General features: G+C 35.6%; 1 protein-coding gene across 2 annotated transcripts in view; it reads right to left on the bottom strand.

Moving 5' to 3' along the window:
* The window catches only part of LOC307179853 (uncharacterized protein), a 1051707-nt gene that overhangs the window by 12090 nt on the left and 1012108 nt on the right, over nt 1-27509 (bottom strand). Inside the window, exon 12 of one of the 2 annotated variants that reach the window (XM_079909531.1) lies at nt 19270-19390. The exons of the other annotated variant lie outside the window; for it this stretch is intronic. Coding sequence (XP_079765657.1) covers nt 19358-19390 — 33 coding nt within the window. The 3' untranslated portion in view covers nt 19270-19357. Of the gene's footprint in view, nt 1-19269; nt 19391-27509 lie in introns of those variants that run through there. 2 annotated transcript variants of the gene reach the window in all.

Genomic DNA, 27509 nt, shown 5'->3' with positions numbered 1-27509 from the left:
TATTTTGTTTTCTGCATTGCTTTGTCCAAAGGGGAAAATCCTACCTGTGTTAATTATTGCTTGGCCCAATAGCAATAAATTATCATGCTATGGGAACATGGTTGTTCTTAAGGAACCATCAACAGATATACATTCCAGTATCTGTACATATATTAATATATATAATCATATGTATATATATGTGTGTATATATATTCATGTGTGAATGTGTGTACATAGAACATTTTTTTAAACTTAGAAGAAAAATCACCTTTGTATAAAATAAATCAATGAATAATCAAATATAAATCATAACTCTTATAATTCTAGAAATAATCTATATATGTAGCATGTATATCATTTACTATAGGTTAAAAGAGTATAAGCATTTATATTAGTATTTAAATTAAATCAGTATATATTATATAATTAGAAAAGGCTAAATTAGCTTATTATCCTTTCAACTAGATATTAATAAAGACATTTTAAGAATGGTACATAATTAAAGTAATTTTACTCTGCCCTTCAGTGTATTTGCCCTACCTCGCAGCTGTTTGCTCTGCAGATTTTTTCTAAGGCTATAATTCTATCGTGGGGCAGAGTGCACCAAAACAAGCAGAAAGGGTCACAACCCTCTGTCTAACCTTTGCTATTTAAACCAAAGTCCCAAACCTTTTGAAAATGTAAATTGTCCTGGCCTGTTCACTGAGAACACCAGAATATATAGCAGAATTATTTTTTGTAAAATCTAAATCTACTTTTTTTTTTCCCCTAAGCACTTCTCAAGTGTTAAATTTAAAGACAGTTAATTATCATCTGTTCTTTAGAGCCCAGGAAAAACAACTCATTTAACATGCTTATTTAACAAAACAGTTAAATGAGCATGAGTTAAATGAGCATGCAATCTGCCTTATTACTCTTATTTTTTTTGATAGGTAAGAAGAATTTACACATTCAAACAAGAGAGGCAGTTCTGGAGAAGACAGAACTATAAGAATAGGGGTTGACATTTGCTCAACCCAGTCATAAAAAGCAGTTGGTAGGAATTTCTGATCTTCACCTGACTGTTGAAAAGTACTGATATTTCTAAGAAAGCAGGGAACAGAAAACACGACAACCAAAAACTAGCACCATGTGTAACATTAACTTTCAGATAATACATTGGGCTACTAATTTTTAGTGACCTTTACTAAGTTAATCAAAACAGTTTCAGTAAATCCATTTTTGTAGAAATAGAGAAAATATCAGTGATGTGCAAACTCATATCTGCAAACTGGTGAGAATCTGACTCCAGAAGATCCTCTCTGCCACATACTCATCAAAGTCCTGGGGTACAGCTGTTGATGCTTCACAGAGTGTGGTATGAAACTCCGCAAAATGAATTGTTATAGGAGTAGGAAACTGTGGTTTGTGAAACCTACCACTTTCTTGTGTGCATCTTTTTTTTTAGACTTTATTTTACAGAAAAGTTTCAGGTTCACAGCAAAACTGAGAGCAAGGTACAGAGATTTTCCATATACCCCTCCCCCGACACACACACAGCCTTCCCATTGTCACCATCCCCCACCAGAGTAGTACATTTGTAACAACTGATGAACCTACATTGACAAACCATTATTGCACAAAGTCCTTAGTTTACATTAGGGTTCCCTTTTGGTGTAAATCCTTTGGATTTGGACAAATGTATAATGGCATGTATCACAGTAAACACTTGCTACATACTTTAGAGTGGTTCTGGCTGCACCAAAGCCTGTTGGGAGTCAATTATTTTAATAGGAGCCAGTCAGTGTCTATACACGGTAAGGGCATTGCTGTAATCTTTCACTGTGTGCAAAAGGGAAAGCACTGATCTTTCCATGCCATAGAAGAAGTCCTGAAAAGGATACTGTGGTATAAAAAATACCCTATATGTACCCTTGGAATTGGCTTTCACCTTGAATATAAACCATCAGCAATGCTCTCAAACATTATATATATATATATAGTGATATATGTAAATGTATACATACTATCTCATCCAATTATTGTTCATGACAGCACAATGGTTCCAACCACTTTTCATGAGAAGCAGCTAAAACAGATAGTTTTTGGTTTGTGTTTTAGCGCCCTGGATCCTACTTCCAAACATAAAAATGAGTTAATTAATGTCCCTTGTGATTTAAGACACGGTAAAGTGTCAAAAGTATTTATTTCTGGGAAAACAAATCATAACATAAACATAAGCAAACCAAGCTTTCATCTCAAGTAAGTAGTCATTGGATTTAGGGTCACATATTCCCTGTGGCCGCACTGACACATTCCCAGATCTACCCTGTGGAGGGGAAACTGTTTGCCTACTCTCTGTATCATTGCCACTTACTGTGAATTCCTTGGCTGTGGTTTGGAGTGTGTTTACTCTCACACTGGCCCCTGCAGATTGCACTGCCCAGGCTATCATGTGCGTTGACTTCACTCTGGGTTCAACCACTGTAAAGTAGGAAGGAAGGAAGAAACTAAGGTATCCCCGCACCTCCTTCCTCAAGTTGATACTCAGACAGTGGCTGAATTTTTCTGTGGGTCCCTCCAGAAAGATCCACTGTGGTTTCAGTTTCCACCAGATGCTCCCTTTCCCCAAGGTCTAGAAAATGTCTTTTCTTTCTGAGACTCCAGCTTAGGGAAAAGAATGCCTTACAGGTGTTCCTGATCTCTGGGTCTCCTTATGCTCCCATGATTGGCTTCTCACCCCTCCATCACCCTTGCAGCCAATTCCCAGAATTAAATTTTCCTTGTTTTAAAAACAGTAAAAGGTTTCTGTGTTTTTGGTTTTTGACTGGATTGTGACAGATATACTCTGTATGATGATACCCTACGAGTCACATTTCACTGGATATATTTCTTTGGTGTCATTTTTAAGCATTGTGGATTATGGTTCTTTTTTTAGACTGAAAGTACTAAATTGTACAGCTTGCATGGTAAATTGAGAATTCAATGAGTCTTTTTTTCCTAAGAAAATCATATTTCTATTATAAAAATATGCAGCAGCATAATGTTGATAATTAGTTCTAATATATATTGAGAACACATATATAAGTGGATTGAAAGCTTAATTCATGGAAACTACCACGTGATATATGATTTCCATATATATTTCATTTATTCTGGTAATAACCCAAAAGGGATATTAAGTAACTTAACTCATCATTATAAAGTTTGTAAAGTAGCTCCAAACCACATTCAGCCTGAGTCCAAAGCCTAGAGTATTTCTATTCTATGAAACTCAAAAGAAAAGATATTTCCTCAGAGAAAATATCTAAACAACAGTGACAGAACATGAATGTATAATATGGAAATTTTTCTTATTTTAAAAAAAATTTTTCTTCACTATATTAGGAAAACTCCTTGTAGTATTTTAAGATTAATGTTTCCCTTCCCTCAAGGAAAGAATAGAGCAAAACAAATTTTGTTTTTAATGACTTGAAATCTGAATTTAATAAGTTTTAAGCATGCAATATGAAATTAAAAGAAGAGGAGGATAATGTATTTTGGAGTGAGGATGAGTTAAATGTAGAACCTCATGAAACTGACAGAAAGAAGCAAAGGAAGTTTATCAGGTGGAAAGTAGAGACCTGGGAACTGATGATGGGGAAGTTTTCCAAGGGAGAAGTTCTACTGTTTGGTCAGAGTCTTAAGAGCAGTTCCAGTGCAGGAGCAATTCAGAATGATAAGGAAGTTTAAGATCAAATAATCTTTCTTGGGTTAGAACAGAAGTACAAATTCACTGTCTTACTCCTGGACTGTATCCTCTATCAAAATATAAAATGTAAAGATCTTGGTTATCTGGATGTTATGCAGAACATCATTCTGGTTCACTAAATGATGACATCACCTCAATTAGGCTTGATAAAATGAATTGCAAATAACCAGAATGCCTTGGTAAGATATATGTATCATAGACGGTGGCAGGTAAATCTCATGAATTCTTTCATGAGAATTTTCCCATTCTCTCATGGAGAATCAGCCTTGCCAAACTGGTGACGTTTAGACGTCCAGTGAACTGGGGCATGCCATGAAGTAGAAATTGGATATTGCATCTTCTATCATTAAGAAAGATGCCCAGGGGAGACCTTCAAGATGGCAGAGGAGTAAGACATGGAGATCACCTTCTTCCCCACAAATACATCAGAAATACATCTACGTGTGGAACAACTCCTACAGAACACCTATTGAACGCTGGCAGACCTCAGACTTCCCAAAAGAGATATATATATATATATATATTTTTTTTTTTTTTTTCCTTTTTCTCTTTTTGTGAGTGGATATGTGTATGCTTCTTTGTGTGATTTTCTCTGTATAGCTTTGCTTTTACCATTTGACCTAGGGTTCTGTCTGTCTGTTTTTTTTTTTAGTATAGTTTTTAGTGCTTGTTATCATTGATGGATTTGTTTTTTGCTTTGGTTGCTCTCTTCTTTCTCTTTTTTAATTAATTTTTAATATTTTTTATTTTTTATTTTAATAACCTTATTTTATTTTTTTATTGATTTTTTTTCTCCCTTTTGTTATGAGCCGTGTGGCTGACAGGGTCTTGGTGCTCCGGCTGGGTGTCAGGCCTGTGCCTCTGAGGTGGGAGAGCTGAGTTTAGGAAACTGGTCCACAAGAGACCTCCCGGCTCCACGTTATATAAAACGGTGAAAGCTATCCCAGAGATCTCCATCTCAATGCTAAGACACAGTTCCACTCAACAACCAGCAACCTACAGTGCTGGACACCGTATGCCAAACAACTAGCAAGACAGGAATACAAACCCACCCATTAGCAGAGAGGCTGCCTAAAATCATAATAAGTTCACAGACACCCCAAAACACATCATCGGACATGGTCCTGCCCACCAGAAAGACAAGATCCAGCCTCATCCACCAGAACATAGGCACCAGTCCCCTCTATCAGAGAGCCTATCCAACCCACCTTACCCATTGGGAGCAGACACCAAAAACAACAGTAACTACAAACCTGCAGCCTGCAAAAAGGAGACCCCAACACAGTAAGTTAAGCAAAATGAGAAGACACAGAAATACACACCAGATGAAGGAGCAAGGTAAAAACCCACCAGACCAAACAAATGAAGAGGAAATAAGCACTATACCTGAAAAAGAATTCAGAGTAATGATAGTAAACATGATCCAAAATCTTGGAAATAGAAGGGAGAAAATACAAGAAACGTTTAACAAGGACCTAGAAGAACTAAAGAGCAAACAAACAACTGATGAACAACACAATAAATGAAACTAAAAATTCTCTAGAAGGAATCAATAGCAGAAGAACTGAGGCAGAAGAATGGATAAGTGATGGAAGATAAAATAGTGGAAATAACTATTGCAGAGCAGAATAACGAAAAAAGAATGAAAAGAATTGAGGACAGTCTCACAGACCCCTGGGACAACATTAAATGCACCAACATTCGAATTATAGGGGTCCCAGAAGAAGAAAAAAAGAAAGGGACTGAGAAAATATTTGAAGAGATTATAGTTGAAAACTTCCCTAATATGCGAAAGGAAATAGTCAATCAAGACAAGGAAGTGCGGAGAGTCCCATACAGGATAAATCTAAGGAGAAACACGCCAAGACACATATTAATCAAACTATCAAAAATTAAATACAAAGAAAAAATATTAAAACCAGCAAGGGAAAAACAGCAAATAACATATAAGGGAATCCCCATCAGGTTAACAGCTGATCTTTCAGCAGAAACTCTGCAAGCCAGAAGGGAGTGGCAGGACATATTTAAAGTGATGAAAAGGAAAAACCCACATCTAAGATTGCTCTACCCAGCAAGGATCTCATTCATATTCGACAGAGAAATTAAAACCTTTATAGACAAGCAAAAGCTAAGAGAATTCACCACCAAACCAGCTTTACAACAAATTCTAAAGTAACTTCTCTAGGCAGGAAACACAAGAGAAGGAAAAGACATACGATAACAAATCCAAAACAATTAAGAAAATGGTAATAGGAACATACATATCGATAACTACCTTAAATGTAAACGGATTAAATGCTCCAACCAAAAGACATAGACTGGCTGAATGGATACAAAAACAAGACCCGTATATATGTTGTCTACAAGAGACCCACTTCAGACCTAGGGACACATACAGACTGAAAGTGAGGGGATGGAAAAAGATATTCCATACAAATGGAAACCAAAAGAAAGCTGGAGTAGCAATTCTTATGTCAGACAAAATAGACTTTAAAATAAAGACCATTACAAGAGACAAAGAAGGACACTACATAATGATCAAGGGATCAATCCAAGAAAAAGGTATAACAATTGTAAATATTTATGCATCCAACATAGGAGCACCTCAATACATAAGGCAGATGCTAACAGCCATAAAAGGGGAAATCGACAGTAACACATAGTGGGGGACTTTAACACACCACTTTCACCAATGGACAGATCATCCAAAATGAAAATAAATAAGGAAATGCAAGCTTTAAATGCTACATTAAACAAGATGGACTTAATTGATATTTATAGAACATTCCATCCAAAAACAGCAAATTATACTTTCTTTTCAAGTGCTCATGGAACATTCTCCAGGATAGATCATATCTTGGGTCACAAATCAAACCTTGGTAAATTTAAGAAAATTGAAGTTGTATCAAGTATCTTTTCTGACCACAATGCTATGAGTCTAGATATCAATTACAGGACAAAAATCTGTAAAAAATACAAACACATGGAGGCTAAACAATACACTACTAAATAACCAAGAGATCATTGAAGAAATCAAAGGGGAAATCAAAAAATACTAAACAAATGACAATGAAAACACGATGGCCCAAAACCTATGGGATGCAGCAAAAGCAGTTCTAAGAGGGAAGTAAATTTTTTTGGTAAATTTTTTTTTACTTTGTAGAACTTGTCCTGTCTTTGCTGGAAATCAGAATAAGATATAGCAAGTGAGATTTTAAAAAACAATGTGAAGGTGAACTGTTTAGTTCTTTGTATTTACTACTTTTTCTGGTCCTGTATTGCAAGTTCTGAAAATAGATAAAGATAGTGCATTTTATGTGGCCTAGTTCTGAATCTATATGAAGTACTATAGATTTGTTTGAAGTCACAGTCTGAACAAGTGGAAAAAACCCAACAAAATCTGAGAAGTATCACATAGCATATTTGAAATAAGTGAAAGCCTTGGGTAAAATCTAAAAGTACATTTATTTTTCTCAATTGACATTTTCATCAATTTTTGCTTTTATGAAAAAATGATCATGGTAATGTGAGAATGAAGTTAAATAGTGCTAAATGCACATTATTTAATACCACCAGCACTACCATCTTATGTCAAGTCCTATAGCTCAAAAACAGCCACTTTTATTTATTTTTCTGGTATTTACCAACATATTTATTAATAACATAGGTATACTGATGTTTTCTGATTTAGCAATTTAGACATTTATCCATTATACCCATTTTCATATTCTATTATAATGGATAAGGACTCAACTCTTTTTATTGGAAGTTCAAATAGAAAAAGACAAATCTCTTAGTCATGAAGTAGATTTGTTGCACCATAAAATGTCAGTGTTAGACTGGTTTTTATATTTTATCTAGTTTAGCACTAACACTTGAATTTTTTTCTAACCACTCCTTCTCAGAGGACATCAGCTTCTGCATGATTTCCTCCAGTTTCTGTAAAATTATAACTCTCAAGGTTGTCTGTTTCATAATTCTACAGCTATAAATTCTCTCTTTCACTCTTTGCTTTCATATTAAAATTTATATTCCTGGAACTTACCCCTCTTTTTTCTTTTTTTTACTTACCCCTCTTGATCTAGAATTCCAAATGGAATTACTACTATTCTGTCTGACAGATATATAAATATTTTTAAGACAATATTCTTTTTTTATTTAATGTTAAATATTATACATTTCTTATACAAATGTATTTCAAGTCCTCTTTCCACCATCAGTGCTATCCCTAAATGTTTAGTTTCTTGATCTCACCCTTTTAAGTGTGATTCTCAGAGTGTGCACTAAAAGTGTTATACCAGTAGATGTTTCACCTCTCCTTCCTCACTCACAGTGTTTTAGGAAAGCCACATGACAATGTTCACTCATCTTGAGCTTATACGCAACCAAAACACTTCATAGAGTGCTTTTTGCTGAGTCTAGATTCCTTTATACCAAACTCTTGAAATTGATGTTTTGGACCCAAGTACAGTGCCAAATATTTTATCCATGTTACTCTGTCTTTCTACTTAGATCTGACATGTTGTGAAGTCTGAGACTCTTTTGAATACTGATTCTATCATTTGGTATGTTTCTCAACACTTCCATGTTTGTGTCAACTGCAAATGTCCCAAGCCTTCCATTGCTACACTTACCTGAGTCATTAATAAAGACATTCAGCTAGGAGTCAAGGACAGACTCTTTAGGTCTCTCCCTGCCAGGTTGACAGTGACTATTTGATAAATATTTCTGAAAGTTGGATTGTCTAACCACTTACAATATGTTTAAGACTTTTGAGACTAAGAAAGTCCAAGAAACCAACAAACAAAAAATATTAATGATTTTATAATATGTTAACATAAGAAAGAAACAGTATCTTAGAGAAGCTTTGTTAATGTATTTTTTAACCAATTTTTAAATAATTGTTGTGATTTCATTACACTACTAAAAATTATCTATAGGCTTTGGGAAATGCGAGTCAAAGCAGAACAAATACTCACATTCGTAGAGACATTTTAACTGAGCTATAAACCTTTGGAGGATAACGACCTTACCTTGCCGTGTGTGTGTGTGTGTGTGTGTGTGTGTGTGTGTGTGTGTGTGTGTGTGTGTGTGTGTGTGTGTGTGTGTGTGTGTGTGTGTGTGTGTGTGTGTGTGTGTGTGTGTCAGGGACTTATGCATTGAAGGCTAGAAAGTACCCAAGGTGTTTGTTCTTTGTTTTTTATTACAACACGAGTTACAGATGCATGATAAATAAACAACCAACAAATAATTGAATTTTGAAGTATGTGAGAAGATGCTCTGCTGTTTGGGAATTATTGTTAAATGAGTGTAAAATACGACTTTCAGGAAACTTGTAATCTAGGTAATATCTGCTTTTATTGGAAAAGAGATTCTCCCTGTGAAATCATCATTATGACAATTTCACAATGTGTCCATATATGCATTAAGGTATTTCTTATTTCCTTCTGTTTAAGGTACTATGTCTATCTCTTCCTGGAAATAAAGGTTGGACAGACCATCTGGGATTATAAAGAGAGCAAAATATTCTCTTTAAGCTGGGGACACTACAGGAAATGTTTCTTTTCCTTTGAGCATTTTCCTGGTATTGGTTTATTCCTAAATGCATGCTACTGACCTTGTTTCCATCTTGTGAGTAAACTGGAACTGAAGATAAGATTTGGAATAAATGTGTGCTTACTTGCTTGTTATCAAAATGAAGAGCTTATATATTATACCTGCTAATGAGTAAATTTTGTTGGTTAGTTCTTAAAGGGAAATTACCGAAAATGTAAATATTGGTGAATATTTTAAAATGTAAACTACCATTTATTTTTTTGTTTTTTTCATTTTTATTTATTTTTTATATTGGAGTATATTTGAGTTACAATGTTGTGTTAGTTTCAGGTGTACAGCAGTGATTCAGTTATACATATACATATTCTCTTTCAGATTCTTTTCCCATATAGGTTATTATAGAGTATTGAGTAGAGTTCCTTGTGCTATATAGTAGGTCCTTGTTGATTATCTGTTTTATATAGTAGCATGTATATGTTAATCCCAACCTGCTAATTTGTCTCTCCCTCTACCTTTCCCCTTTGGTAACGCTAAGATTGTTTTCTAAGTCTGTGAGTCAGTTTCTGTTTTGTAAATAAGTTCATATGTAACATTTTTTAGATTCCACATATAAGTGATATCATATGATATTTGTCTTTCTCTGTCTGACTTACTTCACTTAGTATGATAATCTCTAGGTCCATCCATGTTGCTGCAAATGGCATTATTTCATTATTTTCTATGGCTGAGCAATATTCCATTTATGTGTACGTCTTCGTTAATTCACCTGTTGATGGACAGGTTGCTTCCATGTCTAGGCTGTTGTAAATAGTGCCTCAATGAACACTGGGGTGCATGTATCTTTTCAAAGTATGGTTTTCTCTGGATACATGCCCAGGAGTGGGATTGCTGGATCATATGGTAGCCCTATTTTTAGTTTTTTAAGGAATCTCCATAGTGGCTGTACCAATTTACATTCCCACCAACAGTGTAGAAGGGCTCCCTTTTCTCCACACCCTCTCCAGCATTTATTGTTTGTAGATATTTTGATGATGGCCATTCTGACTGGTGTGAGGTGATACCTCATTGTAGTTTTGGTTTGCATTTCTCTAATAAGTAGCAATGTTGAGCACCTTTTCTTGTGCTTTTTGTCCATCTGTATGTCTTCTTTGGAGAAATGTCTGTTTACGTCTCTGCCCATTTTTTGATTTTTTTTTTTTTTTGATATGAGCTGCGTGAGCTGTTTGGAGATTAATCCCTTGTCGGTCGAATCGTGCAAATATTTTCTCCCATTCTGTCGGTTGTCTTTTTGTTTTGTTTATGGTTTCCTTTGCTGTGCAAAAGCTTTTAAGCTTTTAATTCAGTCCCATTTGATTATTTTTGTTTTGATTTTCATTACTGTAGGAGGTGGATCCAAAAAGATATTGCTGTGATTTATGTCTAAGAGTGTTCTGCCTGTGTTTGCTCTAAGAGTTTTATAGTATCCAGTCTTACATTTAGGTCTTTAATCCATTTTGCGTTTATTTTTGTGTATGGTGTTAAAGTTCTAATTTCATTCTTTTACATGTAGCTGTCTAGTTTTCCCAGCACCACATATTGAAGAGACTGTCTTTTCTGCATTGTAGTCTTTCCTCTTTTGTTGTAGATTAATTGACCATAGGTACATGGGTTTATTTCTGAGTTTTCTATCCTGTTCCATTGATCTATAAGTCTGTCTTTGTGCCAGTACCATGCTGTTTGGATTACTGTAGCTTTATAATAATATAGTCTGAAGTCAGGGAACCTGAATCCGCCAGCTCTCTTTTTCTTTCTCAAGATTGCTTTGGCTTTTGTGTTTCCATACAAATTTTAAGATTTTTTGTTCTATATCTGCAAAAACTGCCATTGGTAATTCGATAGGGATTGCACTGAATCTGTAGATTATGTTGGGAACTACCATTTATTTTATTATTTCTCTTTAACAGATTTTATTTTGTTTTGTTTTAATTTTTATTGGAGTATAGCTTCTTTACAATGTTGTGTTAGGTTCTGCTATACAGCAAAGTGAATCAGTTATACATATACATATATCCCCTCTTTTTTAGATTTCCTTCCCATTTAGGTCACCACAGAGCACTGAATAGAGTTCCCTGTGCTATATGGTAGGTTCTCATTAGTTATCTATTTTATTCATGGTAGTGTATTTATGTCAATCTCAATTTCCCAGTTCATCCCACCCCACCCTTCCCCCCTTGGTATCCATACGTTTGTTCTCTACATCTGTGTCTCTATTTCTACTTTGCAAATAAGTTCATTTGTACCATTTTTCTAGATTCCACATATAAGGGATATTATATGACATTTGTTTTTCTCTTTCTGACTTACTTCACTCTGTATGACAGTCTCTAGGTCTCTTTATTCAACTTTAGGAAATTAAAAACTGTGCTATATTTTATGTCACTTAAATTTTGAGACATGTGATTACATCAGCACTGCTCTGGTTTATGATAGAAAGAAACATTCAAATGTCTTTTTTTTAAAGAATTTTTTACCACATCATTCACTATTTTTTTTAATTAATTACTTATTTATTTTTGGCTGCATTGGGTCTTTGTTGTTGCACACAGGCTTTCTCTGGTTGCGGCTAGTGGGGGCTACTCTTTGTTGCACTGCACATGCCTCTCATTCTCTTGTTGCAGAGCACAGCCTCTAGGTGTGTGGGCTTCAGTAGTTGTGCTGCACGGGCTCAGTAGTTGTGGCTCTTGGGCTCTAGAGAACAGTCTCACTAGTTGTGGCGCATGGGCTTAGTTGCTCCACAGCATGTGGGATCTTCCTGGACCAGGGATCGAACCTGTGTCCCCTGCATTGGCAGGTGGATTCTTAAGCACTGCACCACCAAGGAAGTCCCTCAAATGTCTTGATCTCTAATATTCTGATTGCTTAGAGAGAGCTCCAAAGCAAAACAACATTTTGAGTGTGGTATAATACGGTTAATCAGGAGGGAACTTCTCTTATGCATGTTTATGTAGACCTGGAAGGGAGTGGAGGATTTGTATTGGCAAAAATAAATGGAAGGGGATTTTCATGTATCAAAGAAATAGGTGAATAAATACATAGGAAAAATATAAGGGCATATATTGTCTTGCAAAGAAACCATATTGAGGAGGCAAGCAAGAAAAGAAATCAGATAGGAAAGAATCATAGAAATGTTTCAAAGACAAACTAAGTGAACAAGATTAACAAAAGAATAAAAAAGTTTAACCAAACTACGCAAAACCCGACACTATTATATGACAGTATACTCCCCAAATGTGGAACCAATAAGAAATATTATCATTAGACCTGGTTGCAAAGAAACATAAATTGTTTTACAAAATACAGACATTTGGCAACATGGCATTGCAGACTGAGAGAAAACAGAAAACTTCTTATTCCCTAAGAAGTGGTGATCTCAAACTAAGACACAGTGTCCGTAATACTCTAGAACTGGTAGATGCCTCCTGCACTATCAGTAAACTTCAAGTTTACCTGCCTCCCCACCTTTCACCTAAAGATATTAGAGAAAGTTATGGCGAATCACTGTTGGAAGATATCTCCATTTGAAGTGAGTACCTTTGATTAAAGGGTTCCATCAGACTGTCTGACTTTCACAGAGGCAATCAAGTCATCCAAAGCCACATTCACTCTGTACTTATGTGATTACCTTTGCCTATCTGTGATTCTTAAAAAGAAAATGCTTCTTTAGGCTTAATGAAACTCAGTGGAAATGGCAGCCAAACCCCACAACTTTTGTAGTTTCTGTATTGGGGAGACCATAGATCTATTGGGAAAAATAGAAACTGCAGTAGATCACTCCATAACCTTAATATTTATGAGCTCTAGGTGCTAACTCTGAACAGCTGAATTCTATATTGAGTATAACTGGTAGACAGGGTTTGTAAAAGGTTCCCTTGATAATGATTATTTTACAATGACCAAAAATTGGTTGTGTATTCAAATATAAACATAAAAATTATTTCTTTTTTCTCTGCTAATTCAATCCTATGGTGTTATATTTACTTGTGTTTATTTCCCTTACAAACTTTTACGGAAACACTAATTAATGTAAGCTTCTAATATTATTGAAAACTTTTAGTAGGCTTAAAATCAAGTATATGTGTTTACAGTACAATTGACACTTTAAAAATTTCTTTATATATAAAAACTATAAAAGCTCTTAATCATGGCTTGCTCTGTTTATAATGGATTCTATTATCATAAAAGTAATAACTTTACCACCTCGGAAAGAAGAGTCACAGAGTTTGCACAGTTTCCAGCGTATTTTTTTTTAGAAAACAAAAACAGTAAGCTATTTTATAAAATGAAATATACTATTTAAAAATCTGGAGTTCTGCAGATAGTTTATTTGAGTATATGACTGAATTTTCTGGGCAGCACACTTTGAAAACACTGGGAAGAAGAGAAAACAATTCAATTATTGGATAAAATTTTTGGAGGGGCATGATATTTCAAAGTCCAGGTGTTGCCATCATTTTATGCCCCCTTACAAGCAAGCTAAACATCAAGAGATGTTTTAACCAGCTAATAATTATAAATGATGTGTGAATACTGAGCCGTTTATATCTGATGTCTGTAAGAAACCAGATACTAAATCAAGGTAATATGAAATTCTCTTCTTCAAAATCCTTCAACTCTGAATCATAGATAAGAGGACTATTCACATGTAGGGACTTACAGAATGACAGCTCACTGCATACACAAAGAACCAGGAAGGTGAGTAGGATTGGGGTCCTATTGCCTCCTTCAGCTGGAGTCTGGAACCAAGTGTCAAATGACTGTCCTTGAAGTGGGGTATAAATTGTATGCTATAGTGAACTGGTGGTGTGACTCAGGAGGAACCATCCAGGGCTAACAGCTACCCAACAACCCAGTCAGATGTTTAATGCCCTGTATGTTGGAAAGCTTCATAGACTCCAGGTAAATTCAAAGAACTAAACACGGACCCTCCTGCCAGTCCAAGGCACTCTAGACTAGTTCATGCAAAAATACTACGTGTCCACAATGCATACTTCATCATTTACAGATTATGTTCCTATTCGTTGTCTTTTTTAATCCTCAAAACAATCTTGGAAAGACAATCTTGGGGATTGAGAGAAGTTTAACTGACTTAATAAATTCGTATAGAAGATGGTAGAGGATTATTGCTAACCCACTGTGTGACATGCTTAAAGAGTTTCCTCAGTTGTACAAATAGTGTCTATAATACCTGTCCTTTCTATCTCCCACTCATTATGATCATAAAATATGTATAGATGTTTCCAGATGTATTGAGCTCTATAAACTCCTAGGATCAAGCAATAGCTGGGAAAGGTCAGAAGGCCCCTGAGAGCTTGCACCTTCTTAGGGAGAGAGGAAGACTGACATGAACGCTTTGGATGCTCAATTTCAGCTGGGAATTTTGGCAGTCTTATGAAAAGTCTGTCACATTCTTGAGAGCAGACTTTTGCTTTATTCCAGGCATGGTTTAGTCTGGACTGAATCATCTGGACCCCATTCTAGTGTGTCTCACAGTCTGGTATGGATCTAGGGCCTCCAGAACCAGCACTGGCCACCATCAGGCAGTACTGCATTGTTTTCTCACAGAGTTCAAGGCTGCAAACCCCAAGGAAAGAAATGGAAAAAGTCAGACAACTTTATGCTTCTTGCATCACTTTGTTCCTATATGCATGGATTGTTTGCTTCTACTGGCTTCTGAAGAAGCATCCAGGGCTTTCTGGTCTGCACAAGACAAGAGAAATAGAAGGTAAGAATATTATGCCCTGGAAATACCTATGCTCTGTACCCACAGAGCTCTATACACACACAGTGTGTGTGTGTGTGTGTTGGGCAGGGGGTTGGGGGAGGTAGGAGGAGGAGATGGAAGTTGAGAGAAAGGTATTGAATTAAAAAATAATGTTTTACACAAAGCAATGTTTGCACTAGGTATTATGTACTAATTAAAGGACTGAGTCTTTCCCCCAGCAGCTTAGTGTTCAATAGAAGATATAAGCGAGAAAGTTGATGTATAGGTTAGCGGTTGCCTATGTGCCCATGGCAGAGAGAAGGGAAGGAGGGATGGGAGTGACTAATCATGGCTAAAGGTTTCTTTTAGGGATAATGCAAATGTTCTAAAGTTAGATTATGGTGATGGATGCACAACTCTATATACATACTAAAAATTAGTGAATTGCACATCTTGGCAGGTGAGCGTTATGGTATGTAAATTGTATCTCAGTAAAATTGTTTAAAAAAAGAAAGTAAATGGGTGAGGGTGGTCAAAAGATTAAAAAAGGGAATTCCCTGGTGTTCCTGTGGTTAGGACTCTGTGCTTTCACAGCAGTGGCCTAGGTTCAGTCCCTGGTTGGGAAAATAAGATCCCACAAGCCACGTAGCACAGCACGCATCCCGCCCCAACCAAAAAAAAAAAAAGATTAAAAAAAGCAAAGAAAAGATGAAGGGTTTTTTTTTTGCTAACGCAAGGTAGATTAAGGGAGTTAGGAACCTGTTCTCTGTCTCTGCAAGGCCTCTTGAATCTGTTCTTTCAATTCATTATGTCTCTGTCTTAGTTCAAACCCTCATTCAGGTCTCTGTCCAGTACTTACACATACATAATAGCATGTGTTTCTTGGTTGACTTCCAGCTGATTTGTTGTAAGCCCTCTTAATCAGACTGTTGATTTCGATTTTGAAATGTTTTTCTTACCCCTCTTCTCTCTCAGGTTTTCCTAAAGCACAGGTCTGATCATGTTATATTCTTAGGGAACATTTCACAGGACTCAACATTGCTATAGAATGCAGTGCAGACTTTAGCTTCATCTGTGATGCTCTCTTCCTGGTCTTATTTTTCACATCATGAAAAATACCGAACCACGACTCATTTTTGGCATAAAAAGCTGCTAGCCTTTTTCTTAAAACATAACATACTCCATTTTTCCGCTTCTCTGCTTTTTGCCCTTCTCCTAAATGCTGTCAGAATTTCACCCATTCAGCTCAAATGCTTCCTGCTACATAAAATCTTCAATCACACACATCAGAATTGCAGCCTAAAAAATTACATGCTTCCTTGTATTTTAATTAGTTGTATATGTGCCTGCTTTGCTACTGTACCTATCTATTCAATAAATTATTAAGTTGAATTTTCAAATAAATACTAATCATAAACCTCTTTATTTGTAAAAATAGAGAAGATAGATTCCTGTAGAAATGATGCAGAACAAAATTCCGTCAGAGCCAATATGGACCTTCGGCCTCATGTCACAAGCATGCATCTTTAGGCTCCTGCTTTCTTTTCTTTTACCCTTTATGCATTTTCAATCCACTCGAAGCCCTCTCCCATAGGATCCTAATCACTGAGAAAGCTCTAATTCTGTCAACCAGGCTGGTCACTGCCAGTCTGCATCTACTGAAATGCACTTTTTATTATCCCATTCAGGAACAACTCTCAATCTGAGACAAAACTGTACAGATGGAATATAGGGGGGTAATATGTCTCTTTTCTGGAAACTGTACAACATTGAGATACTCTAGGGTACTGATTTATGAAAATTAGATTCCTTTGAATATACTTCCTAGGGGCATTTTCATCCAGCTCATCTGAAGACCAGGCCTCTGCTTGTGTTGTACAATAAGAGATGATAACGGTGAATATTTCTGAGAAGTTAGCCTGGGAAGTGATTACCAAGAAAAAAGTGAGAATGACTGGGGGGAGGGGATGGGTGAACAGAAATTTGGCATTTTTTTTAAACATTCCTACATTTTTTGTGACTAATTCCTGTCCAGTTAAAAAATATGACATGGATTTCAAGCCTTAGCAAGGCACAAGAATCATCCCGTATAACTTTAAAAAATGCATATTCTCAATTCCTACAGTGATTATTTTCAGAATGTCCAGGGCTGAGGCCCATGTACTGTTTTTAAAGCTTCTCAGATACTTTGGAAGTAACCCGTCCTTAGATCGGCTGGGAACTAATAAATCTTTGGCATATACTTAATGACATGTTTTCTGATTTACCAGAATACAAGCGGAGCTCATTTTATTATGCTTCACTTTATTGTGCTTTGAAGATATTGCATTTTTTTTTAAGGTTTGTGGCAGCTTGGCATCAAGTTGAAGGTTTATGGTTTATGAAGGTTTATGGCAATTGAAGGTTTATGGCAACTTGGCATCAAGCAAGTCTATAGGCTCTATTTTTCCAACAGCATTTGCTCACTTCGGGTCTCTGTGCCACATTTCATTATTATTATTTGTTAATGTGATTTGTGGCCGGAGATCTTCGATGTTACTATGGCAAAAAGATTACGACTTACTGAAGGTTCAGGTGATGGTTAGCATTATTTAGCAGTGAAGTATTTTTTAATTAAGATGTGTACTTTTTTAGACACAATGCTATTACACACTTAATAGATGACAGTATAGTGTAAACATAACTTTATATGCACTGGGAAGCCAAAAAAAAAAAAAAAGTGGCTCACTTTATTGGGATACTCGCTTTATTGCAGTGGTCTGAAACTGAGCTTTCAATATCTCTGAGATATGCTTTTATTGTCCAGACTTTAGAATGTCTTTCTGAAATTTCTTGAGGATGAAATCCTCATGCAGAAAGGCTTTTAGATTTCATTCTATGATAGTATCAGAGCATAAAGTATAGATTTGTAGATTTTCTGAAATGGACTTTAATTCAGTTGGTTTTTTGAATCTAACCTGAAGAACCTTAAAAATTATTCATGCCCTTAATTAGTACACATATATATGTATGAATTAATCCCAAAGTTTCAAAATATCACAATTAGAATAAGAACATATTCATCATACTTTGTAATAATTAAATACTTTTTTTAGAAAATGGAATTCTTTAAATTTTTATCACCCCTGAAAGTACTAACAATTTAATGTTGTTCTGTTGATTTTTAAATGATGAACTAATAATGCACTTTCTAACTTGCCTTTCTTTATAGTGTCCATTGCTTCAAAGACAGAACAATTTATAAAAATAGAAACCTCCAAATAAAGAAAAGGATGAAATTCATAAATTAAAACATGTAGACATTATATTTGAAGGGCACTTAGACTTTATAAGTCTATTTTTCCCTAGAATACATGAAATTCTTACCTATCTGTGAGAGTAAAATTTAATGAACTTTTTAGACTAATTTCTACGTTATCTTTAAATGACCATATTTAATCAGAAAGGAAATAAAAATCAGTACCTACTTGGAATAGGTTAAATTTAGACTTAATTTTCATCCCTATATTATTTAGTCTAGATTTTATTTATTTAACATAGATCTTTAATGATTATTTAATTGATTTCATGTGTGAGTTTATTCTATAATGAGTTAGAGGAAGAATATGTGCCCCTTTTTGATTAGTCAAAATATTTTTATAGCACACATTTCCAAATTGTAAATAAATACAGAATATTTTAAAACATTTTTTTAATTGCGAGATCCTAAGTTACTGACAGTTCTTATATGAGTAGAAATATTTTTCTTCAAAGATATTGTAAGACCTTCTGTCAATCATGATTTAGAATTTTAAATAATCAATATTTATTGTTTAGGAACCTATAAGATGATTGCTTTTATATTTAACTTTTGTTGTTAAAAAATTATTTGACTTTTTAAAATGTGACTTAAAATTTTTTTTTTTATTTAAGTATAGTTGAATTATAATGTGTTTAAAGTTTGACTTTTGACTAAAAGATTTCATACTCAATTTTCTTCTTGGTAATACAGAATGATGTTTTTGGAAGAACATAACATACATATCTAAATCAGAATTAGTATTTTCTCTCTTTTTGAGGTTATGTCAGTGCTGGATTATTCAACTAAGCATAAGCTAAGGGCACCATCAAAACAATATCAATATAGCTATACTTACAGTGATATAAATGGATAGATAAAGAGAAATGATTAGATGTTTAATATCATTTAAGTATTCATTATGAGAAAAATCAAATACAGAACTAATTAAAAATATTTCACTTGTTTTACAGAGTGGTTTACCTTGATTCAAAATTTGGGTCTGGAGCAGTATCATCTTTCTGTTCTTAAGAGTCTCTATAAGCATAATTGGGCTCTTGGTCAACTGTTTCTATCTTAGATTCCATGGTATCCGTATGTTTATCTATAAAATAAAGTGGAGAGTTGAAACTGTGATGCCTAAAACATTCTTTATTCCTTAAGCAAGTCACAACTCTTGTGATTTCATTGGAAAAATAGAAACCTGAAGAAGTATTTCTGTAACTTTATCAGAGGAACACAAATCAATGTATTTAAAGGAAAGCTTAACTTGAGTTTAGACAGGTAAATCAGTTTAGGAGACATTGTGTAATATCTAGTGTATCCAAGTTTTGATACTTGAAAGTTGACTATGAATTGATGTTTCTACCTTGATTTAACTAATAAATTTCTCATCATACGTACTATATTCCAGGCAAGGGGCTAGAGATATCATGATCAACAAGGCCACGTTCTTGCTCTTGGGAATCTCACAGACTTGAGTTTCTTCTCCAATAAAGCCAAGCTCTATAAAAAGAGCTAGTTTAAGATACTGCAGATTAGGAACAAAGATGGCGGAGTAGAAGGACATGCTGTCACTCTCTCTTGCGAGAACACCAGAATCACAACTAGCTGCTGGACAGTCATCGACAGGAAGACACTGGAACTCACCAAAAAACATACCCCACATCCAAAGACAAAGGAAAAGCCAAAATGAGATGGGAGGAGGGGTGTAATCACAGTAAAAGCAAATCCCGTTAACTGCTGGGTGGGTGACTCACAGACTCGAGAACACTTATACCACAGAAGTCCACCCACTGGAGTGAAGCTTCTGAGCCCCATGTCAGGTTCCCAACCTGGGCGGTCTGGCAACGGGAGGAGGAATTCCTAGAGAATCAGACTTTGAAGGCTAGTGGGATTTGATTTGCAGGACTTCAACAGGACTGGAGGAAACAGAGACTCCACACTTGGAGGGCACACACAAAGTAGTGTGGGTATCAGGACCCAGGGGAAGGAGCAGTGACCTCAGGGGAAACTGAACTAGACCTGCCTGCTAGTGTTGGAGGGTCTCCTGCAGAGGCTGGCGGTGGCTGTGGGTCACTGTGGTGACAAGGACACTAGCAGCAGAAGTTCTGGGAAGTATTCCCTAGTGTGAGCCCTCCCATAGTCCACCATTAGCCCCACCAAAGAGCCCAGGTAGGCTCCACTGTTAGGTTGCCTCAGGCCAAACAACCAACAGGGAGGGAACTCAGCCCCACCCATCAGCAGTCAAGCAGATTAAAGTTTTACTGAGCTCTGCCCACCAGAGCAACAGTCACCTCTACCCACTACCAGTCCCTTCCATCAGAAAACTTGCACAAGCCTCTTCGATAGCCTCATCCACCAGAGGGAAGACAGCAGAAGCAAGAAAACTACAATTCTGCAGCCTGTGGAACAAAAACCACATTCACAGAAAGATAGACAAGATGAAAAGGCAGAGGGCTATGTACCAGATGAAGGAACAAGATAAAACCCCAGAAAAACAACTAAATGAAGTGGAGATAGGCAACCTACCAGAAAAGGAATTCAGAATGATAGTGAAGATGATCCAGGACCTCAGAAAAGGAATGGAGGCAAAGATCAAGAAGATGCAAGAAATGTTTAACAAAAGAACTAAAGAAGAAGAATTAAAGAACAAACAAACAGAGATGAACAATACAATAACTGAAATGAAAACTACACTAGAAGGAATCAACAGCAGAATAACTGAGGCAGAAGAACAGATGAGGCAGAAGAACGGGTAAGTGACCTGGAAGACAAAATGGAAGACTTCACTGCTGTGGAACAGAGTAAAGAAAAAAGAATGAAAAGAAATGAAGACAGCCTAAGAGACCACTGGGACAACATTAAATGCAACAACATTCACATTATAGGGGTCCCAGAAGAAGAAGAGAGAGAGAAAGGACCCGAGAAAATATTTGAAGAGATTATAGTTTAAAACTTCCCTAATGTGGGAAAGGAAATAGCCACCCAAGTCCAGGAAGCACAGAGAGTCCCATACAGGATAAACCCAAAGAGAAACACGCTGCGACACATAGTAATCAAACTGGCAAAAATTAAAGACAAAGAAAAATTATTGAAAGCAGCAAGGGAAAAATGACAAATAACATACAAGGGGACTCCCATAAGGTTAACAGCTGATTTCTCAGCAGAAACTCTACAAGCCAGAAGGGAGTAGCATGATATACTTAAAGTGATGAAAGGGAAGAACCTACAACCAAGATTACTCTACCCGGCAAGGATCTCATTCAGATTCGATGGAGAAATCAAAAGCTTTACAGACAAGCAAAAGCTAAGAGAACTCAGCACCACCAAACCAGCTCTACAGCAAATGCTAAAGGAACGTCTCCAAGTGAGAAACACAATAGAAGAAAAGAACCTACAAAAAACAAACACAAAACAATTAAGAAAATGGTCATAGGAACATACATATCGATAATTACCTTAAATGTGAATGGATTAAATGATCCAGCCAAAAGACACAGGCTTCTGAATGGATACAAAAACAAGACCCATATATATGCTGTCTATGAGACACCCACTTCAGACCTAGGGACACATACAGACTGAAAGTGAGGGGATGGAAAAAGATACTCCATGCAAATAGAATACAAAGGAAAGCTGGAGTAGCAATACTCATATCAAATAGACTTTAAAGAATGTTACAAGAGACAAGGAAAGATACTACATAATGATCAAGGGATCAATCCAAGAAGAAGATATAATAATTATAACTATATATGCACCCAACATAGAAGCACCTCAATGCATAAGGCAACTGCTAACAGCTATAAAAGAGGAAATAGACAGTAACACAGTAATAGTGGGGGACTTTAACACCTCACTTACACCAATGGACAGATCATCCAAAATGAAAATAAATAAGGAAAGACAAGCATTAAATGACACAATAGACCAGATAGATTTAATTGGTATTTATAGGACATTCCATCCAAAAACAGCAGATTACACTTTCTTCTCAAGTGTGCATAGAACATTCTCCAGAATAGATCACATCTTGGTTCGCAAATCAAGCCACAGTAAATTTAAGAAAGCTGAAATCGTATCAAGCATTTTTTCTGACCACAATGCTATGAGATGATTAGAAATGAATTACGGGGAAAAAAACATAAAAGCACAAACACATGGAGGCTAAACAATATATTACTAAATAACCAAGAGATCAGTGAAGAAATCAAAGAGGAAATCAAAAAATACCTAGAGACAAATGACAATGAAAACACGATGATCCAAAATCTATGGGATGCAGCAAAAGCAGTTGTAAGAGGGAAGTTTATAGCCATACAAGCCTACCTTAAGAAAAATCTCAAATCAACAATCTAACCTTGCACCTAAAGGAATTAGAGAAAGAGAAACAAACAAAACCCAAAGTTAGCAGAAGGAAAGAAATCATAAAGATCAGAGCAGAAATAAATGAAATAGAAACAAAGAAAACAATAGCAAAGATCAATAAAGCTAAAACCTGGTTCTTTGAGAAGATAAACAAAATTGATAAACCATTAGCCAGACTCATCAAGAAAAATAGGGAGAGGACTCAAATCAATAAAATTAGAGATGAGAAAAGGAAGTTACAAGAGACACTGCAGAAATACAAAGCATCCTAAGAGACTACTAAAAGCAAGTCTATGCCAATAAAATGGACAACCTGGAAGAAATGGACAAAACTTAGAAAGGTATAACCTTCCAAGACTGAACCAGGAAGAAATAGAAAATATGAATAGACCAATCATAAGTAATGAAATTGAAACTGATTAAAAATCTTCCAACAAACAAAAGTCCAGGACCAGATGGATTCACAGGTGAATTCTGTCAAACATTTAGAGGTGAGCTAACACCCATCCTTCTCAAACTCTTCCAAAAAATTGCAGTGGAAGGAACACTCTGAAACTCATTCTATGAGGCCACCATCACCCTGATACCAAAACCAGACAAAGATACTACAAAAAGAAAATTGCAGATGAATATCACTGATGAATATAGATGCAAAAATCCTCAACAAAATACTAGCAAACAGAATCCAACAACACATTAAAAGGATCATACACCATGATCAAGTGGGATTTATCCCAGGGATGCAAGGATTCTTCAATATATGTAAATCAATCAATATGATAAACCATGTTAACAAATTGAAGAATAAAAACCATATGATCATCTCAATAGATGCAGCAAAAGCTTTTGACAAAATTCAACACCCATTTATGACAAAAGTCTGCAGGAAGTGGGCATAGAGGGAACCTACCTCAACATAATAAGGGCCATATACGACAAACCAACAGCAAACATCATTCTCAATGGTGAAAAACTGAAAGTATTTCCTCTAAGATCAGGAACAAGAGAAGGATGTCCATTCTCACCACTATTATTCAACATAGTTTTGGAAGTCCTAGCCATGGCAGTCAGAGGAGAAAAAGAAATAAAAAGAATACAAATTGGAAAAGAAGAAGTAAAACTGTCACTTTTTGAAGATGACATGATACTATACATAGAGAAATCTAATGATGCCACCAGAAAACTACTAGAGCTAATCAATGAATTTGGTAAAGTAGCAGGATAAAAAATCAATGCACAGAAATCTTTTGCACTTCTATACACTAATGATGAAAAATCTGAAAGAGAAATTAAGGAAACACTCCCATTTACCATTGCAACACAAAGAATAATAAACCTAGGAATAAACCTACCTAGGGAGACAAAAGACCTGTATACAGAAAACTATAAGACACTGATGAAAGAAATTAAAGATGCTACCAACAGATGGAGAGATATACCATGTTCTTGGATTGGAAGAATCAATATTGTGAAAATGACTATACTACCCAAAGCAATCTACAGATTCAATGCAATCCCTATCAAATTACCAATGGTAATTTTTATGGAAATAGAACAAAAAAATCTTAAAATTTGTATGGAGGCACAAAAGACCCCGAATAGCCAAAGCAGTGCTGAGGAAAAGAAACGGAGCTGGAGAAATCAGGTTCATCTTTAAGTATTTGCAGTTGTATTTTTCCTGAGGAAGAAAATGATAATGTTATCTACCTATTTCTGTATATATTTATTATTTTTATTTAAATTAAGAGTTTGGGTTTCCCTGGTGGCGCAGTGGTTGAGAGTCTGCCTGCTGATGCAGGGGACACGGGTTTGTGCCCCAGTCCAGGAAGATCCCACATGCCGCGGAGCGGCTGGGCCCGTGAGCCATGGCCGCTGAGCCTGTGCGTCCGGAGCCTGTGCTCCGTAACGGGAGAGGCCACAGCAGTGAGAGGCCCGCGTACCGCAAAAAAAAAAAAAAAAGTTATGCTACAGTGTTTCTCATGAATAAAAGGAAAATATCTGAAAAACAGTTGCATTACAAAGATGAAAATGAGTATCCTGAATGTTTCATGAAAACTCACCCAGAAGGCACTATGTATTTTGGAATCAGCTGGCATGGATGCCTCAGGACACATAAACAATGTAACTGAATTGAAGAAACTTCAGAAGTCTTAGAGCCTTAAAATATTTCACCTTTTGGAAAAGATTTATTGAAGTAAATAATAAAATTTGGCTAAATTGAAAAATATAATGGGATGGAAGCATGGAACATCTATGATTATTATTTTTTTAATTTTAGCTTTATTGAGCTATAATTGACAAATAAAATTGTAAGATATTTAAAATGTACATTGTGGTGATTTGATATAGATATACACTATGAAAGGATTCCCTTTATCAAGCTAATTAACACATCTGTCACCTCACATATTTATCACTTTTTTTGGTGAAATGATTATTCTTGATCAAAGAATCTGTCAGTGGACACTTAGGTGTTTTCCTCACCACCAAGTAAGGTGAAACAGAGAAGCATATGAATATACTATGAGAAGGTCATTCAAAACAATTTGCAAAAAACTTGAAGTATTTTCTTTATCATTCATTCATTCAACCTAGATATATGTATAGAGTGAAAACACTCATTACATATACACATATACACATAGGAGCCAGAGGATACAATGATAAAGAAGTAAGGTTTCTACACTCAAAGAGATTAAGATATAGCAGTCAAGACCTGTATAAAACAAGCATCTTTATAAGGCAGAATATTAACAAGAATCTAACATAGATGTTTATGGAAGGAAGAGAAAACTTTTCGATAAAAACAAACAAAAAAAATCTATTAAAACATGGACAGAGGATCTTAAACAGACATTTTTTTTCCAAAGAAGACATTCAGATGGCCAAAAGGTACATGAAAAGATGCTCAGCATCACTGATCATGAGGGAAATGAAAACCAAACCATAATGAGATATCACCTTACACCTGTTAGAATGGCTATTATCAAAAAGAGAAGCAATGACCAGTGTTGGTGAGAATGTGAAGAAGAGAGAATCCTTGTGCACTGTTGGTAGGAATGTTCAGCCAATATGAAAAATAATATGGAAGTTCCACAAAAAATTAAAAATAGAACTACCATATGGTCCAGCAATTCCACATCTGGGTTTATATCCAAAGGAAATAAAAACAAGATATTGAAGAGATGTCTGAACTCCCATGTTTATTACAGCATTATTCACAATAGCCGAGAAATGGAAACAGCGAAAGTGTTCATCGATGGATGAATGGATAAAGAAGATAGGAGTTACACACACAACACACACACACACACACACACACACACACACACTGGAATACCATTCAGCCATGGGAAAGGAAATCGACCCTGAGGGCATTATGCTAAGTGACATAAGTCAGAAAGAGAAAGAAATATACTGTTTGATCTCACTTATATTTGGAATCTAAAAAAGTGGATCTCTTAGAAACAGAAAGTAGAATGCTGGTTACCAGGGGTTTGGTGGGGTTGGGGGGGCGGGTTGAGGAAATGTTGTCTAAGGCTACAAACTGACGACTAATAGATAATACGATAATATAAATCCTGGAGATTTAAGGCACTGAATAGTGATTATAGTCAATGGTACTGTATTATAAATTTCAAAGTAATAGATAATATAGGTCCTGGAGATCTAAGGCACAGAATAGTGATTATAGTCAACGGTACTGTATTATAAATTTCAAAGTTGATAAGAGACTAGGTCTTAACTCTTCTTACCACAGCAAAGAAATGATGTGACATGAAAGAGGTGTTAGCTAACGCTAAAGTGGTAATCACACTGTGATGCTGAAATGTATCAAATCGACATGTACACCTTAAACTTACCCAATGTTTAAGTCAGTGCATCTCAAGTTTTTAAAAAAAAGAAAAGAGAAACTTCAAGGGCAAGCATCACTGAAAAGTTACCCTATGAAAAGTGCTTTGAAGGAAGCATAGGACTTTGAAAGGTAGATGTTTTGAAGGAGGGTACTCCAGGCAGAAGTAAAAATAGCACAAACAAAACCAGGGACACAAAAACATACAGGATATGTTCAAAGAAAATGAGTAACAGGCTGTACATTTAAAGTACATTCAGATAAATAATACAAAATGAGGTAGAAATAATACAAAATGAGGTAGAAAGGTGAATTTCAGTCAGATTTTAAGAAGATTAAAGATAGCTTAAAAATAGCTTGTTCTCTACAGGAAATCCACAGAAATTTTAAGTTATACTTAAAGAAGAGAATGGCTAAATGCAGGGACATGAGTTAGGAAATTTGGCCACAGTCCAAGTAAAGGAAAATGAGAACTAAATCTAACAAAACACACTGAGAACGGAAGAGAGGAAAGGTTAAAAGGAAGTCACCAAAAACAGAAAAAAACCCAAAACCACAAAGAATTTTTTCCTTCCAGTTTATAATTGACATATAGCAAGTATAAGTTTGAGGTGCACAGCATAAAGATTTGACTTACATACATCGTGAAGTGGTGACCACAATAAGTTTAGTGAACGTCCATCATCTCATAGAGATACAAAATTAAAGAAATAGAAAAAAAATTTTTTGTGATAAGAACTCTTAGAATTTCCTCTATTAACAACTTCCATATATAATGTACAATAGTGTTAATTATATTTATCATGTGGGACATCACTTTGCTAGTACTAATCTTATAACTGGAAATTTGTACCTTTTGACTGCCTTCCTCACCATTTCCTCTCCTTCCAACCCCGTCCCCTCTGGTAACCACAGATCTGATCTTTTTTTTTTTTTTTTCTATGAGTTTGTTTGTTTGAGAAATCAAAGAATGTGAAAACCAGAGTTAGAAAGACGAAAA

The sequence above is a fragment of the Stenella coeruleoalba genome (genome assembly GCF_951394435.1).
Source record: "Stenella coeruleoalba genome assembly, chromosome: 21".
NCBI lineage: Eukaryota > Metazoa > Chordata > Mammalia > Artiodactyla > Delphinidae > Stenella > Stenella coeruleoalba.
Note: the sequence above shows the minus strand (reverse complement) of the source record. Positions and strands in the feature narration are given on the sequence as shown.